The following is a 17,675-nucleotide window of genomic DNA, read 5'->3' as shown; positions in this document are numbered from 1 at the left end:
GGCCATACCCACCCAAAATTGCCTTTTAATATAACTTCTTCATTTCTACACCTATTCACTTCTAATTGATATTGAACTTCGCTTATGACAATGCGGTCAATCTCAACTATGCATGGCCCCATTCCCAACCCTGAGGCGCCCCGCCAAAATAGGCCACACCCACCCAAAATTGCCTTTTACTATATAATTTCTTCATTTCTACACCGATTCACTTCTAATTAATACTGAACTATTCTTATGACAATACCGTCAATCTTAACTATGCATACCAACCCTGGGGCGCCCCGCCTACATAGGCCACACCCGTCCAAAATTGCCTTTTACTTAACTTCTTCATTTCTACATCGATTCACTTCTAATTGATACTGAACATCTCTTATGACAATACGGTCAATCTCAACTATGCATTGCCCCATTACCAACCCTGGGGCGCCCCTGGGTCAAACATGCGGCGTGGGGATACGCGTCGGCCTCTGCCGCGCCATTTCTAGTTTATCATGGTATTGTTGAAAACACATTAAGAATCTAGTATTGACATACCATAATTATATCGCTGAATAATTTCATTTAACATATTTCTGGTCTAAAGAAAACTCCACAGTTCAGGGTATATGCCAGATTCTTGAGTCAGATAGACTTCAGCCCTTATCAGCAATACAATAATCGTCTATAGCTGTTAATGAGATATCATGCTGAGATTGACCCTCTGAGAAGTTAACCCGAGATAGTGATTTATTGCTGCTGACCACAAGTCTTCCAGATAATCCAAACACATCACCTAGTTCACGCGATAGCGTCTATATTATATAACGATTATTTCACTGGCCGCGAATTGACCCTGTATACTGGCGCTGGAAATCCTCTGAAAATAAAAGGTGCACACACAAACTGCATTGATGTCGAGAGTTGAGTGTAAAACTGTTCTATCTATCAAGCCTTTTCATTAGAGATAAAATTGTGTCATGCAGTAAAATAGTGTTACAAAGACGCGTCCATGTTTCCAATGTTCTGGTGGTATGTTCAAATCAGCCAATTGAATAAATGAAGTGTATTCATCCGTATCTAGCCGCGGGAAATTTTATTGGAATTTTATTGGACACGTACAAAGGTCAGGTAAGGTGAAAAGCTGGCTTATACAGCTATGCCGAAAAAGGTAACATCAGCGTGTGTTCTAACATATCCGGAATGTTTTCGGACCGAACAAATTTCGGACTTCGAGCCTGTGTTTCTGATTTTTAACTGAAAAATTATATTGGTATAATGCCAACAGCCCTAAAAACTATTGCACTAAATAAAATACATTTACTTAATATTGTAAACATTTTTAATTTGGGATTAATTTTTGTACACTGCACATATATTGTAAAAAAAACACCCATGTTTTATTGCGAGTTTTATATCGGGTTACTTTTTAATAAATATCTTGAAGCGATATGAAAGTAATCACTCAAAAACTGTTTAAGTTTGAATACCGTCATCAGAAATAAAACAATCTGAATCACACGTTAACGGCATCCTTATTAACAATTAGAATGGCAGCCATTAATACGGTTATTTGGATGTGAGTGTTCGATAAAACAAAACATTAACTATTGCGCCGGGCTCCAGCTTCTCATTTCACACTATTCTGCTGACTCTTGACGTGCACGCGGCGAGATCATCGGACATGTCACGGCGTGCACAATACGTTCATGGCATGTCTTCATAGACTCTTTTGCGACTTGGAATTTTCTCTCCGAGATAAGCCCTTAGACCATGTTTTCCTATCGCATTGTACACACACACACACATCATTCAATTAGTCCCCCTGTGGTCCTGAATACTTCATCTATCGATGATTGATTTAACATTCTTTTGATTGGCCAAGGAAAGAGAGCAGCGAATGGAATCAAATGATACAGTAGGTCTGAAAATTGCTAACGTTTATAATTTGAAAAAAAATATTGTTGGAAGCAATTAAAGAGGTGATATCGATAATTTTCATTAATTTGAACCGGCAATTTTATTCGTCTAAGTCCAAGGCCCATAACTTTGCCAATAATCAATGGACCGAAACGAAAGTAATACTTCATCCGTAAGTCGTGCAGGTAGACTCACACAACAAATATCAGGTCAATATCTCAAAGCGTTTTGAAAAAAAGCGCGGCGAAAAGACCCTCTGGAAAACCGTTATTGTAGAGAACATTTTAGGTCCAAGGCTCATAACTTTGCCAAATATCAATGGGCCGCAACGAATTTAACAATTTTTCTGTTGGTCTTTTAGGACGACTTACATACCAAAAAATCAGCTCAACATCTTAAATAGTTTAGTAAAAAACCTACGGATAACAGTTATTATATTATAAACAAATCAAGGTCCAATTAATCTTATGTCGCAGATGTAGACGATTTTGATGGTTTATCTGTGTTGATGATGGTGAAAGTAAAACTGTGTAGTAGATGACATTTTTTAAAGAATTTACGTTGAAACTTAACAGGGGTTTGACTTCAAAAACACAACAGTATTATAGTTATATGTCAGTCATACTTTTTGATACATTTCTTAATAAAGGTTTTTTACTTTCAATATGATTTACCGGTAGCCTTCATGGTGACAAGACGTGTTTTTTCACAGCTCATGCTTATCGATTTTTGTTAGCGATGTAAACGTCAATCTCGCTTGGATAAATATAGGGTTTATGCATGAAGCGCGTGAATTAAAAATCAAATAATCAAAATGCTTTTGATTTGATTTGATTTGAAATTATCTGAAATTATCTTGAGTGGAAATAAGTTGAAGTTATGCTACAATGCTGGAATAAGCTGTAAAGATTGCGATGTAATTGTGCAGTGTAAACTGCGAGTTATGGTATTGAAAGTGATGGATTGCAAGTGTTTGTGATTGTGAGTGTTGGACCTTTTGACGTACTAATATCTTCTGCTGGTGTATAGCAAGTGTTTGTTAAATAGAAAAAACGTTCTGTCTTAGCCTAAGCGTTTTCCTGATTTCTGGTAATGTCAAATTTCTTCGAGACCCCAGATCGCACCAGAAACAGCAAGCGAGCGCTCAGTTCGCCCGATAACAAACTCATAAACGACCTCAAGCGCCCAAATTACCTCCCGGCTATCATGGAATCGCCCACAACACTATCACCCTGTGAGTCGACATTATCTCTCTCCGAAGAAGCAATCCAGAAAATATCTGACACCCTGGTAGCTACATTTCGTACAATCATTGAATCAATCGTAGAAAACGTGGTTTCGAGTGTAATGTCTAAGTTCAACTCCAAACTGGAAGCCCTAGAGCAAGCTAATACTCTGCTTATTACCGAAAACTCGGATTTGAAGGCCAATATTAGTCTACTGGAATCGAAACTCGATGACCAAGAACAGTAATCCATGCGAAATCTAGTTCGTGTTTCTGGTATATAGGAAAATCAATCCGTAAACACGGATGATCTGATTCTCAAACTATCTGATGCGATCGGTTCCGGCCACAGGTGGTTAGCGTGTGGCTATGATATTAATTAGTGAAAACATCATTTTGAATGATAAATAATCATATTATAACGAAAAATTAACTTTTATGAAAAAAAAATTTTTCACTATCAAATATATATATAACAAGGTATGCAACTCAAAATCACCCCAAAACGGGGTACATTGCTTTGAACAGCCATATCTTCATCAATTGTGCAGCGATTTTCACGATCTCGGTCTTATTCAACGCAGAAATGAATTTCCTTTCTGGAAATGTATATGTATTGCAGTATTTTTACAAACGCTGTGTCAACGTTTAAGAAATAACACGATACACAACTCGCATGACCCAGTTGACAGTGATCATGCTGTCGTTAAGACTGAAATTTTCACGGAGTAAAGGGCATCTTCCCTGCCAAGTTAATGTACCTCGATACCATAATTCAATAAAACGTATGAAAAAACATTACTACCGTGCTTGTCGTTTCATTATGCATCAAAACTAACTGTCCAGCGCCGTTTGAAACCTTTGTTTACATATATTTCAAGTGACCCATATTTTCAAAAACAAACGGTGTGCGTGCGGAGTTTTGTTACGGGTGATTTCATTGGTCCAAAGCGAAGGTGTGTCTTGGTTCCCAGCTTCTACACGATCTCATTAGTAAACGTGGGAACCGAAGTTTCCCGCGGTATGTCAAATTTGTACACTACGCAGTTTGTGTATACTGATTTTAATTACATAATGGATTTAAATGGTGAACAAATCGATGCGTTAAACAAGGTAACAAACGGTCACAATGTTTTAATACTTGGCTCAGCAGGCACTGGTAAAACGCACTTAATTAAACAGATAGAAAAATCATTAAAAAAGAATAACAAAAATGTAGCAATAACAGCCACCACTGGAATAGCATCTGCTCTCTATGCAAATGCGATGACCATTCACAAATGGTCGGGAATAGGCGACGGTCGCTACAACACGGGTGAAGTCAAGAGCGTAGTCGAACATTATGCTGAATTCGCAATTGTAAGAGACAGACTGAAAACAACAGATGTCCTTATAATTGACGAATGCTCAATGTTGAGCAAGAAGTTCTTCGAGTCATTAGACCAAGTTTGCCAAATTAGAAACCCGGATAAGTTGTTTGGTGGAATTCAACTAGTATTAAGTGGGGATTTTAAACAACTCCCCCCTGTTCCAAATCCCTTGTATGCTGAAGAAGGTGAATTTTGTTTTCAATCAGAATTATTTACAAAAGTGATACCCCACAGGATAATCCTTAGAGAAGTAGTGAGACAAAGCGAACCACATCTTATCAAGGCTATTAAAGAAGCTGCTGATGGTGAAATGTCAATTGATAGTATCAATTTCATTAAAACCCTAGAGAGACCATTGACAGACGCAAGTGACTGTGTAAAGCTGTTTTCTCGTAATGAAAAGGTTGATCAACACAATCGTGATTGTATACTTGAATACCCTGGAGAACTGTACGAGTTCAAGTCACACGATGACGGGGACAGACATTTTTTAGAAAAAATGATTGCACCAAAAATACTGTGGCTTAAAATTGGCTCACCAGTCATGCTGTTGAAAAATATATCAGATAAACTTGTAAATGGACTTCAAGGACATGTGCATAGCATCACAGACATGGGACCAGTGATAGAATTTACATCTCTGCAAACCAAATTACAGTTAGAAAAACACAGATTTGCAGGTAATTTATTTTTTGTTTGCTTATATATAAACAATAATATAATACATGACTATTGTGTACATTGCTTATCAATCTAGAATACATGGTTGATTATGTCTTAAACAGTTTAATTTAAAGTTATGAAAGAAGAAAGTTTAGATCAAAGATAAGATACAATACGATTTTTCACCTTGTAGATAGCTAAACAACTAAGTTACTAAAAATTTAGTTTTCAGTCCATCGAAAAATGCAGAAGTTGCTGTACGCACTCAGTATCCAGTTAATCTGAGCTTTTCGATGACCATTCATAAATCTCAAGGATTAACTCTAAATAGGTGAGTAAATTTGTACATTTGCATGCAATCAAATACAATATTTGTTATTATTTAATATTACTGTGTAACTGGTCAAAATTTTACCTAAACATCAGTTACATTGTTACATTTCATTGTTTATTGGTCACATGCTTAAAGTTTTATTGCATAATATGAGCATACCTATTAACATATGCCACTGGTAAAGTACCATTTAATAACATTCCATAACAAACCCAAAATTAATTCCATCCATTAATACAACAAACATGTGACATGTCTGTCACTGTCAAAGTATCACATACATTTACATATGATATATTCTTCAAAATTTGCTAAAAAATTCCCAATCTTAAGAATAAGCATAAATAATACCGGTATGTCATAAACAAAAGTTTACTTCTTTCTTTCAGTTAAAAATGCATACATTCTAAGATGTTATGTCCACAGTATTTTAATACATACTATACGTTATCCTTGTTTACAAATAAAAAGAATACCAAAATTCCCAATTGTGCATGTACTTTTTCCTGAAGAGATCAGAAAAAGACCCGTCCTTACATAACAGCTATTGATACACTACAGTGATAACAGACTTGGGTCCTATATTAGAACTTCTAAGAGAAAATTCAGTAAATTCTTAAATTTGTTTAAGTCATAGCCAGATGCATTAGTTTACTGGTAACTGTGCCTTACATAACATAATATATAAACAATAATATACATAATATTCGGAACAGTTTATTTTGTTTTCAATATTGTGAGTTGAAATTATTGGAATGAACGCAGTAAAATTAATCCCAAATGTTTATATTAGGAAGACTTTGTTTAATATTTCACTAAGAAGCTTTTATGATACCTGAACTTAACAAATTATAACTATTTTCAACACAGTTTATCTAAATATGGTATATTTGTAGATTGGAAGTGGACTGTCACCAAATATTCAAACCAGGACAACTTGGGGTTGCACTTGGCCGTGCTAAATCTTCAGAGGGACTGAGGGTAATCAATTTCGATCCAACCTGTCATGTAATTAGTCAGCCAGAAGTGGTACAACTCTTCATGAACCAGCCCTCAATTTTGGAACATGAAGACCTGAGCTGCTGTAGACCAGGATTAAAGGGGTAATTACATTTCAGTATTTTAATATATGTACACAATACAGGTACTTTAATCTAGCAAAGATTTTGTTGAATTTGAGATTAAATGTAGGGTTCATGATTGTATTGGAAAACACACACACATTTAAGTTATGGAATATCAAACAGTAACAAATCAAATATGACAATAGACATAATAATACACAGTTTACACCAAAATGATATACATGTAATTGCAAAAATGTACTATGACATTCATAAATGTTGATTTCCAATTATGCTCAAAGAAAGTGGTGAAATGGTTTAAATATCAAAAAGTCAACATTTTTTACTAAAGCAGCATCTCTTCCTAAACCACCTGGTTATTTTTGCCAAAACTTGGCAGGAATGAAGCTTTTTCAAAGTTGTTAATGGCCCTTAAGTCAACATCAGACCTCCCCAGGGTGTCATTGTGTTTTCCTTTTATTTTTAATTTCTGTAGATTTCTTAAAATATGTTGTCTTTGAATACATAAATACTTGCGAATGATAATATTTATGAGAAAGAAAAATAATAATTTTAAAGCTACAGTATCAGGGCAATACACCTGGATTAAGTAATTAATGACCAACAGCTTGTAAACTACTGCTCAGGTGTAGAATGTAAACACTACCTTTTTAACTCTAACTCAGTATTAATATGTGAAGTTGGGATAAGACATCAATTTGGGAATAATTTGTGTTTTTTCAAAAGTGCATATTATGCAGTTTTATATGTTGTATTTATTTAGTTTGGCAAATTATAATTAAAACAGATACTTGCATATATAATAGCATCATTTAAATTAATTTTACTGCAAAACTGGATTGTTTTTTTTTTAATCCTCATGAAATGAAACTGTCCATGTGGTGCATGGACACAGTTTAACAATACAGTAAAAATGATGAAAATACAATCTTTGTTAATAAAAAAGTCATGGAAAATTGCTTATTAAGCTTGTAGTATAGATAAAATATTACAAAAATAAATTCATTTCATTAAATTAATAGTTTTATTTGTGAAAATCACCAAAATGATGTCCATTTACAGTTTGATGTCTTATTCCAAATTCACATAATACAGTGTTTTCTGGTCTTTTTCAATTAAGTCTTATTCTTTAATGCCCTCTAAGAACGGCATATTAGTAACTTCTTAAAATATGCAGGCCAAGGTTATATTTGTACTAGTGTGCCAGCATTGGTTTACAATTATAACATTAAATTTTAACTCTTTACCACTTATATAAGTATTTTTATGCATTTGTATTTCCTATGAAAGTTAAATTTAATTAAATACCTTTCTTACTAGATAAGTTTTAAAGGCTTCATTTCAAACCCTTTGATACTGATGAGCAGCAAACAGCATAAAACTTGAACAGACTGCGAGTTACTCGCAGACTGTTCTGGTTTTATGCTGTTTGCTCATAGCCATTTTCACTTAGCTTCTATGTGGGAAAGGGTAAAAACAGTATACTTGTCAGAGAAAATATATCTGAGTGTTTTATCAAATTTATCAAATGAAAAATAAAATAAAATTATGCACATATTTATTAACATTACACTAGTATCAAATAAGAACTTAAATATTTCTCCAGTTGTTCACATGGGGAAACTTCCAACATATCAGAATACCGGTAGTAGTACATCTTAGTATAATATGAAGTTAAGTGGGTTTTTTATATAATGTGCCATGTACTATAAAGTGAAACTGCCAATTAACCGTTTGCATGCTGGGAAATTTGTCGTCTGCTAAAATGTCGTCTGCTTAATTTCTAAAATTAGCATTTTCTTCGATTTTTTTCAAAAATTATCAGAATAGCAAACAGTTTGGATCCTGATGAGACGCCATGTTCTGTGGCGTCTCATCTGGATCCAAACTGTTTGCAAAGGCCTTCAAAATTCGGTTCCCGCACTGAAAGGGTTAAGACAATCATTGTATTATAACAGGCTTATTTATAACCATACATTAATGGATTGAAACATTCTTGGAAAATAAATATCTGACAAATCTGGTCAAAATTTACACAGAACATGATCTTTACATTCTGATCACTTTTACTTTGCTTTTTTCATGGGATGTTGTTTTCATACTGATATTAGAAGTACCTTTTCTTAGTGCTAAATTGTAAGGTATAGCTGTAGCACGATTTTTGCCAGCATTTGCCTTTTGAGAAATAATTCCCTGACCAAGCACAATGCTATTGAGTGCTTTTCTATACTGCATTGCATTAGGGTTAGAATTAGCTCCATGGTATGTGGATCTCTGTTCATTAAATGTATTTTCTACAACATCCGAGTTAATTAATCCTGGTGTAATATACACTAGAGATTTCATGCCGAGATACACTTTACATAGATCTATCATCCCCAGTATACAAGACTGTATGTCTTCATGACATTGAATAGACATTATTTGTTTATTCCTTTCAACAGACTTTAATGAAGAATTATTCAATGAGGCAGTTTTCCAATCATCAAAGAAATGTGCAACACTCAACAAGTCATGCAATCGTGTATCATTCATTTGCTTTACAGGACGCATGTCTCTAAAAAAACTGACAAGTTTACTGGTGTACCTTAGAAGTTCAATTGCCCCATTTAAAACTACACCTTTAGAACCTAAATGTGTTTGATACTGAATCATAAGGTTAAGCATATCTGAATTAAGAACTTCATCCGCTAAATGATTCCGCATTTTTGATTGTGTGGACGGAAAAAAATGTTCATTGGATAATTTTCTGTGGATTTGCAATGCATTTCCTTTGTCCCAATGGTAACAATCAATGAACATTTGCCACTGTATAGTGTCACTTGTTGTCAAAGTAAGGAGTCGTGTTGAAGATTTGCATATCCCACTTTTTAGCAGATTATTTCTTATTTTTTTGATGACATGAGAACTGTCCATTATGAAAATCATGCTGGAAAATGAACAAGGGCTTAAAGCAACAAAATTTGAATTGAGGTTATTTATGTGCATAAATGTGCGGTTGCACTGGGCCCCATCCATGCATGTGTACAAGACGTTAAAGCCGAACATTCTTAAGAGATCCACTGCCTCCCAGAATAAGGGGTATAGCTCAGGTGCCTGAATTCCCCCTGACACAAAATGTGCAACAGGAAATCTGAACCCTGTTACACCTAGAAAGACAAGCTGTAAAGCATGGGACCCACAACTCTTCTCATTTTTTCCTTTCCTCAATGTGTTTGACATATTTCCTTCTTCCCCAAGATCCACTAGACCAATTAACTCAATGACATCCCCATTTTTACAAAGTTGTACATCAGATTGAATTGACATTTCGTCAAATATCAGACCACCATAGAACCCTTCTGGAGGAAGTTTTTGCCTGGTGGCCTCTTCAAGCATCCATGTAAAGATGTTTCTGTCAAAACCCACATTCTGTTTGACAATATTTTTGTAATGGATAAGTGTAGATTTTGATGGAAGTAATAGGTAACCACTTTGCCTAAAAGATTCATAAGAATGTGGACTTCTGCAGTACCATTGGAGGCAAATGGATATCATTTCTTCAGTCCACCTCCTGCCTCTTGGGTCTTTATCTACATTTGACGCCTGACTTAAAAATAGTTGAACCATTTGTCCAGTTGCACCTGGTATTATTTTTTTTAATTTGTCAACTATCTCATCACCTTCTGAGTAAATGTCAGATTTCGTTTGATATTCCATTGTTGGTACATTTTGTAATGAAGTAGTTTTAGTCATTCTTTGGCACTTAATGCATGTGTTTGTCTTACAATTTAAGGGAGTAACCCTATTACATAGAACAGATCTCAAAATTCTGGATGATGCTTCAGTGCCAGTAGCCAGATTTTCAAGGATGTGGAAACGGGTCATTATTGTTTTATTGTTGATAATGACACCTTCACATAATCTGATTAAGCTCACAATCTTCAGGACAGTACCAATGCCTTTGCTGTTTTTTGTGAACCTGTTCGATATAGAAAGGATGCCTAACTCAATTTCCTTTCCAGATATTTCCAAAGACCATAAACCATTTTCCAAAAATGTTATCTCTTTGAAAATGTTATTCCCATTACTTCTAATATTGGCATCAATGGAGCATTTAAGATGGCTTGAGGTACATTCCACAATTGCAACATCATGGGGTAAACACTTCACTAGGTCAGACATGGTGCATGCTTCTTCTTGTAATGTTTGTAAAGCAAGCAATTTGACGCCTTTGTACTGGGTAACTCTACTTTTCAAGTTTGTTTGAAGTGTCTTTTTTTCTGTTGATGGAAATATGTTTGTAAACTGTTCAATTAGCATTCGTTTTGTAACAGGAACATAATTTTCATCCAATTCCGACTGGTAGGCTGAGTATAACTTATCTACTTGTATGCAGCTATTTTCATCTGCTTCTAACCGTTGGACCAGCCTGTGTTAAATAAATATAATGCGTAAATTATATGTGTTATTGTAACAGGGCTTTCAATTACTCTTGAAATTTGGAAGTCTTAACTTCATTGTCTCTGAATTTGGATTTTTTCTCACAAAATTTTGGTGTATAAGGTGACATTAATATGTTTATAACACTTTTCCATAGCTTTATGTAATCAATTATTATGTTCATTTATATATTTTTGCACATATTGCTAATTTGAATTATAATCAGTGATTGCACTTAATACCTCATTTATTGGATTTCAAAAATTTTGAAACTTCAAACTTTTGTTCATGAAAGCCCTGGTATTGGATACAAAATAGACGAAATCAACTAAATAATCAAATTATTTTGAATATAAAGTATTAACAAAATATTTTATAGAGTAATTGCTTAATATAATAAATATCTTTCATTTCAATCCATAATTTAAAGCATTTCATAAGGTGAATATTTCAAATAAGACAGTAATTCTGATAATGTGTGTAATAAAGTACAAAGCAAACCGTTTCAAAATATTAAAATGAACAAAAAGGGTAACATAAATTTAGTTTAAATCACTGACTTACAATGTATATCACTGAGCACTTAATAAAATAAATTACAATTTGGTTATTAACCAACTCTTAAAGGGGCCTTTTCACAGATGTTTGCATGTATTGAATTTTGTCATAAAAGCTTAATTTTGATACATGCAAACATGGGATCAAGTAAAAAATCAAGAATACAATTTAAAAAAGAAGAAAAAAAGTAAACTTCAACAGGGCTCGAACCACTGACCCCTGGAGTCCTGGAGTAAAAGCCTACACACTTAGATCACTCAGCCAGCCGTGCTCTTACCATGATGGTTGTATTGAATTCTTTATATAAGCAATCCTCGTAGTTTCACTAAATATAACAACAACAACAGAACTCTACAAATTATTCAATAGTTTCATGCTGCAACACTTTATAATTTTCAGGTTTTAATGTCCCCCACTATAGTAGTAGGGAACATATTGTTTTTGCCCTGTCTGTTGGTTGGTCTGTTGGTTGGTTGGTTGGTCTGTTGGTTGGTTTGCGCCAACTTTAACATTTTGCAATAACTTTTGCTATATTGAAGATAGCAACTTCATATTTGGCATGCATGTGTATCTCATGAAGCTGCACATTTTGAGTGGTGAAAGGTCAAAGTCAAGGTCATCCTTCAAGGTCAGACGTCAAATATATGTGGCCCAAATCGCTTATTTTATGAATACTTTTGCAATATTGAAGATAGCAACTTGATATTTGGCATGAATGTGTATCTCATGGAGCTGCACATTTTGAGTGGTGAAAGGTCAAGGTCAAGGTCACCCTTCAAGGTCAGAGGTCAAATATATGTGTCCCAAATCCCTTATTTTATGAATACTTTTGCAATATTGAAGATAGCAACTTGGTATTTGGCATGCATGTGTATCTCATGGAGATGCACATTTTCAGTGGTGAAAGGTCAAGGTCATCCTTCAAGGTCAAAGGTCATATATAAGGGGACATAGTGTTTCACAAACACATCTCTTGTTTTAATTTTGTTAATTTACCAAAATGTGAAAAGGCCCCTTTAAAAGTGTAATGTGTTACTTTTGGGGTTATACTAAGTTGCTTCAATTTTCATTTCAGAAACACACAAGAGCCAAACCCACCAGGGATATATACATTGCAAGACATGCAGCTAATACAAGAGAGCATAGACAATGTGGAGATGAATGAAAATGTAACTAGCCAGGAAGAATTTGATAGTGAATTTGATGAACTGATCCTAAAAATAAGTAGTGTTAAAGATGATTTGAATCTTCCAGATGATTTAAATCTGGATCAAATTCTAGATCAGATAAATTTCAAGAATCCAGTCACTGCAATGCAAGATCATGTAAATAGGATCATAAATGATATGAACAAAATAAAATACATTCAGTTCTGCAAAAAGGAGTATGCATTTTATTCAGCACTGATTGAGTCTTCAAACACTGAACCAATTCGGCCTTTTACAGCTAAACAGCAAACAGAGTTTTACTCTAATGTGCATGCTCATCAAACTAGTGCTGAATTCCGAATGAACTGTTTAACTTTATTCGAGGACTCGCGATTCACAGATGATCATGTCCACATTTGTTTTAATGTGTCTAATCAAATACGAAAATATGTGTTGCAGAGCAATGTTGAACGATTGCCAGTTGTTCAGCGACACATATCAAATAGATCTGTGACAAATGAATCACATGCAAGAGTAAGATACATCGGCAGTTACTGCATAGCTAAAATCCTGCACAAGAATAAACAAAAGAAAAAAAACAATATGTACAAATTAGACAGTGACTCAATTAGTAAATACAATGATTCATTGAAGTTGGTTAATTTGTTAGAAAGTCTGAAGGTAGAAGAACAGTACATTCAGTCCATCACCAAAGAACCAGAGTCACTCATAGACATTGCATGCAAGCAATACGGACAAAGATTACTTACCAACATATCAGATGAATTGTACCATTTTTTCCTGGAACTTACTCGAAGAACCTTAGAATTGTTGATTGATGAAAATTTAAACAAGTATGGGAGTGAAATGTTTGAAAAGATCAAAGAAAAAATTCTGTCAAATAATACACTTTTCAAATCCTTTGCCAATACTATAGAACACAGTGTAAAGGACAAGCAGCTAGAACATGGTGTAACAAAGCAAGTTTATAATCTGATAATTGAACTTTTCCTGATGGTAATGGTTAATCAGTTTCGCAAAGACCTTCTTGAGAGTTTTAATATTAAGAAGAAAATGGCCCACAGGAAGCAAGTACGAGTTTCAGAGACAGGCATTCATGACAAAAAAACTACAAGAAAAGGTAAGGCCCCAGCCGTTAAGAAGGCACAACTCAAAAAAGATGAACAACATGTGGAAGAAATTTCATCAGAGGAAGAATATGTAAGTGTTTCATATGATGAACCTAGTACATCTAGTGGTATATATGCTAAAAAGGGAGCGAGAAAGAAGAACATATCTTCACCAGTTTTTGAAGGTGAAATTTCTGAAGAAGGAAGTATTGCTGTTAAGTCCCAAATGGCTACTAAAGTCAAAAAGTCACACAAAAAAGGGAAAACAAGTAGCACAGGTAAAGGCCCAGCACCGAAGAAATTACAACACAAAGCAGGTCAACAAGGTGCACCAGGAATGTGCTCAAAGGAATTAACTTCTGGTGATTTGCCTGATGAGTCAATCACTTCAAGTGGTGTAGTAACAAGAAAAAGTGAAAGAAAGAGAAAGAAAATCCATATACCAGATTTTGAATGTGACTTCTCTGAAAACGAGTATACTGAAACATCCTCTCCAACTGACAAGACTGTTATGTCTTCTGGAGGAGATGAGGTTAAGTGTAAGATTTGTAAAAAGACTGACAATTATTTTCAAGGTCAGAATCAGTGGATACAGTGTGGTGGTTGTAAGTATTCGATACATCGACAGTGTGCTGGACTTCAACACCATATGAAGTGGAAGAAAGTGTTAAAAACAGGGAATCTATTTTTATGTTCATCATGTGAATAACAGTGGGTGTTTGTTAAATTTAGGAAACTTAGGTCAGTAATATTCGAGGTGATTAGCTGTACATTTCAGTTATTTTAAATTAAAGAAATTTAAACTTCAGATTTTGAAGTTTTAAGAGTGTACACAACAGAAGTATATTTTGTGTAATGTCTTTTTTTCTGTTTACTATGTGTTAACATGACCATTTCTTCAGTTTGCCAGTTAAACAGTAATAAAATGTAATGTTTTTTAATCACATAAACTGATCAACTGGGTTGGGATATTTGTGTAATACCTCACTTCAAAAACACATTTTTCTCATTATTTTATTTAAGAGTGATAAATTAATTAAATAGTTCATGCATGCTGCATTTACAAACCATAAGTTAATCTAAAAAGTGTTATATGGAAACAAGTACTCAATGAATTCATCGAGTACTTGAAATTATATCCATCTTTTTTATGTTATAAAATAATAATAAAAAATATTTGGGTAATACCCTTTTCTGGGCGAATCCTTATCTGTTACTAAAATGAAACATTGTTGTTTAACAAAAACAATTAAAAACTTAATTATTTTTTCAAATGCAACTTCTGATTTCTTACAAAAATAAGTAATAAAGTAATGTCAGATGTGCTATTACTCTTGCTATTAAATAGTTTTCCTTCATTATTTTAGATACTATTATTGTGTTTTGGTAAGTCATATGTCACTTTTAATGTACCATGTTTTTTTAGTTTCATATTCTATTGCACATTTACAATATTTCCACAAATAGAAATTTTTTAATCTTAACATATACAGATCATAACTGAACCATGTTTACTTCTATACAAGCTGTATTTATAGGAATACATACCAGTCAAAATTTAATGTCCAAACCAAATACTTGTTTAGTTAAAGAAGTTTTAATTGTTCTACTTTTTTTTCTATTTGACAAGCAGTATAGCTATTATTTGGCATTATCAGTTAAATGTACATGTATAACCCATCATGTCATTAATGGGTTTTATGATAAACATGTATGGAAAGTTATTTTAATAATCAGGTCAAGTAAAATGGGTTACAATTTACAGCGTTGTTTTGTTGTATGTATGCAAATATTGATTGTATTTGTTTGGGGATGAAAAGAGAAGTGATTGTTTCAGTTTATTGAAATCAGTACAATCTGGTAGTACAAAAATTAAAGTCTTTAATTAAAAAAAAATCGTTTTTAAGTTTAAAACATATAACAATTTCATTGTATGTATGTTTCACCAAAAATGTCTACAGCCGTTACTTGGTGTCTACCAGGGATGTATAATAGATCTTTTATACATCCCTGGTGTCTACTTTGCGTTGTTCAATCTATCTATATGTATTCAAATGTAAACTGAAACAAACACTAATTAGCACCTCCCCTTTTTATTGTATTCCTAACAAAATCGATGTCGCGGCAATTACCAAGTTACTGCAGCCATAACTGGGCGTGTGCTGTTGTAAGGTGATCCACCAAACTTTTTTTCTGTTTAATAACCACACTGAAAACTACTAAAAGCAGATGACACAATCGAAGTGAATGTCTGATGATAATTCCGCCAATACGGTTCCCACGTTTACTAATGAGATCGTGTAGAAGCTGGGAACCAAGACACACCTTCGCTTTGGACCAATGAAATCACCCGTAACAAAACTCCGCACGCACACCGTTTGTTTTTGAAAATATGGGTCACTTGAAATATATGTAAACAAAGGTTTCAAACGGCGCTGGACAGTTAGTTTTGATGCATAATGAAACGACAAGCACGGTAGTAATGTTTTTTCATACGTTTTATTGAATTATGGTATCGAGGTACATTAACTTGGCAGGGAAGATGCCCTTTACTCCGTGAAAATTTCAGTCTTAACGACAGCATGATCACTGTCAACTGGGTCATGCGAGTTGTGTATCGTGTTATTTCTTAAACGTTGACACAGCGTTTGTAAAAATACTGCAATACATATACATTTCCAGAAAGGAAATTCATTTCTGCGTTGAATAAGACCAAGATCGTGAAAATCGCTGCACAATTGATGAAGATATGGCTGTTCAAAGCAATGTACCCCGTTTTGGGGTGATTTTGAGTTGCATACCTTGTTATATATATATTTGATAGTGAAAAAATTTTTTTTCATAAAAGTTAATTTTTCGTTATAATATGATTATTTATCATTCAAAATGATGTTTTCACTAATTAATATCATAGCCACACGCTAACCACCTGTGGTTCCGGCCTGTCCCTGACAGAAATTGACCGTTCTCTTAGAGTCGGCAAATCCAAGCAAACCCCGGGACATTATAGTCAAGTTAACCTCATACAGAGCCAAACTGTACCTAAGACGATCAAAACTGAAAGACGTTGGCTATAAGAGCACGTTCATTAATGAGGACCTTACTTCCAAGAGAAGCTCCCTGTTATTCAACGCAAGGGCCCTAGTGAAATCGGGTCGCCTACTTGGTGCATGGTCATCTGACGGTACCATTTTAATCAAAGACTCGAAGTCGAAAATCCATAGAGTCAGCAATAATGATTACTTAACGTCATTCAGATCCGACGACTCGAATCGCTGAATATCAAATACTAGTAACCCGAATTCCTATCAACCGAACACTTAAGGTATCGTCGATCGTATATTATATTATAAGGATATACAAAGTACCTTTTTTTAACAGTCATCAAGGTATGTTGTTGTTGTTGTTTCATAAATACACAATCTTATTTTTGTTATAACAGCACGCTTGTAACATGATTATTGTCTTTACTACCTAAGTTTTTCCAAATGTTGTTCCGTTATACAACCATGAGTTCCAAATGTTGTCAAGTTATACCAATAATCAAAAAGTCGATGTTAAATCGGTATATTAAGTTATAAAACTTAATTGGTGCTGCTATCTGATGTAAATCTTGTATATACTTAACCCACACTGTTATTCTTTCTTTCGAATAGACTGAGGCAGTGCTATCTAGTCTATACAATGCACGTGATATGATCATCTGTGCTATTGTGTCGGTAGTTGCTTTGTTGTGTGTGTATTTAGATGTGTTTTACTATTGTCGTGTATGAAATGTACTTTTGCTCCCCCCCCCCCCCCACTTGCATCCTCAATCGTGATGTCTAATAAACATTTA

General features: G+C 34.3%; 1 protein-coding gene across 1 annotated transcript; it reads left to right on the top strand.

The window, feature by feature from the left end:
* Nucleotides 1–4,004: 4,004 nt before the first annotated feature.
* Nucleotides 4,005–17,116, top strand: LOC127872172 (uncharacterized). The gene is made up of 6 exons (XM_052415505.1): nt 4,005–5,177; nt 5,386–5,491; nt 6,391–6,597; nt 12,635–12,728; nt 13,740–13,928; nt 16,793–17,116. Exons 1-6 carry the CDS (start codon nt 4,151–4,153, stop codon nt 17,114–17,116), a joined length of 1,947 nt encoding a protein of 648 aa, XP_052271465.1. The 5' UTR covers nt 4,005–4,150.
* The last annotated feature ends 559 nt before the right edge of the window (nt 17,117–17,675 follow it).

Source organism: Dreissena polymorpha, chromosome 3 (assembly GCF_020536995.1).
Source record: "Dreissena polymorpha isolate Duluth1 chromosome 3, UMN_Dpol_1.0, whole genome shotgun sequence".
NCBI lineage: Eukaryota > Metazoa > Mollusca > Bivalvia > Myida > Dreissenidae > Dreissena > Dreissena polymorpha.
The sequence above is the reverse complement of the archived record's forward strand: the minus strand, read 5'-3'. Positions and strand labels throughout refer to the sequence as shown.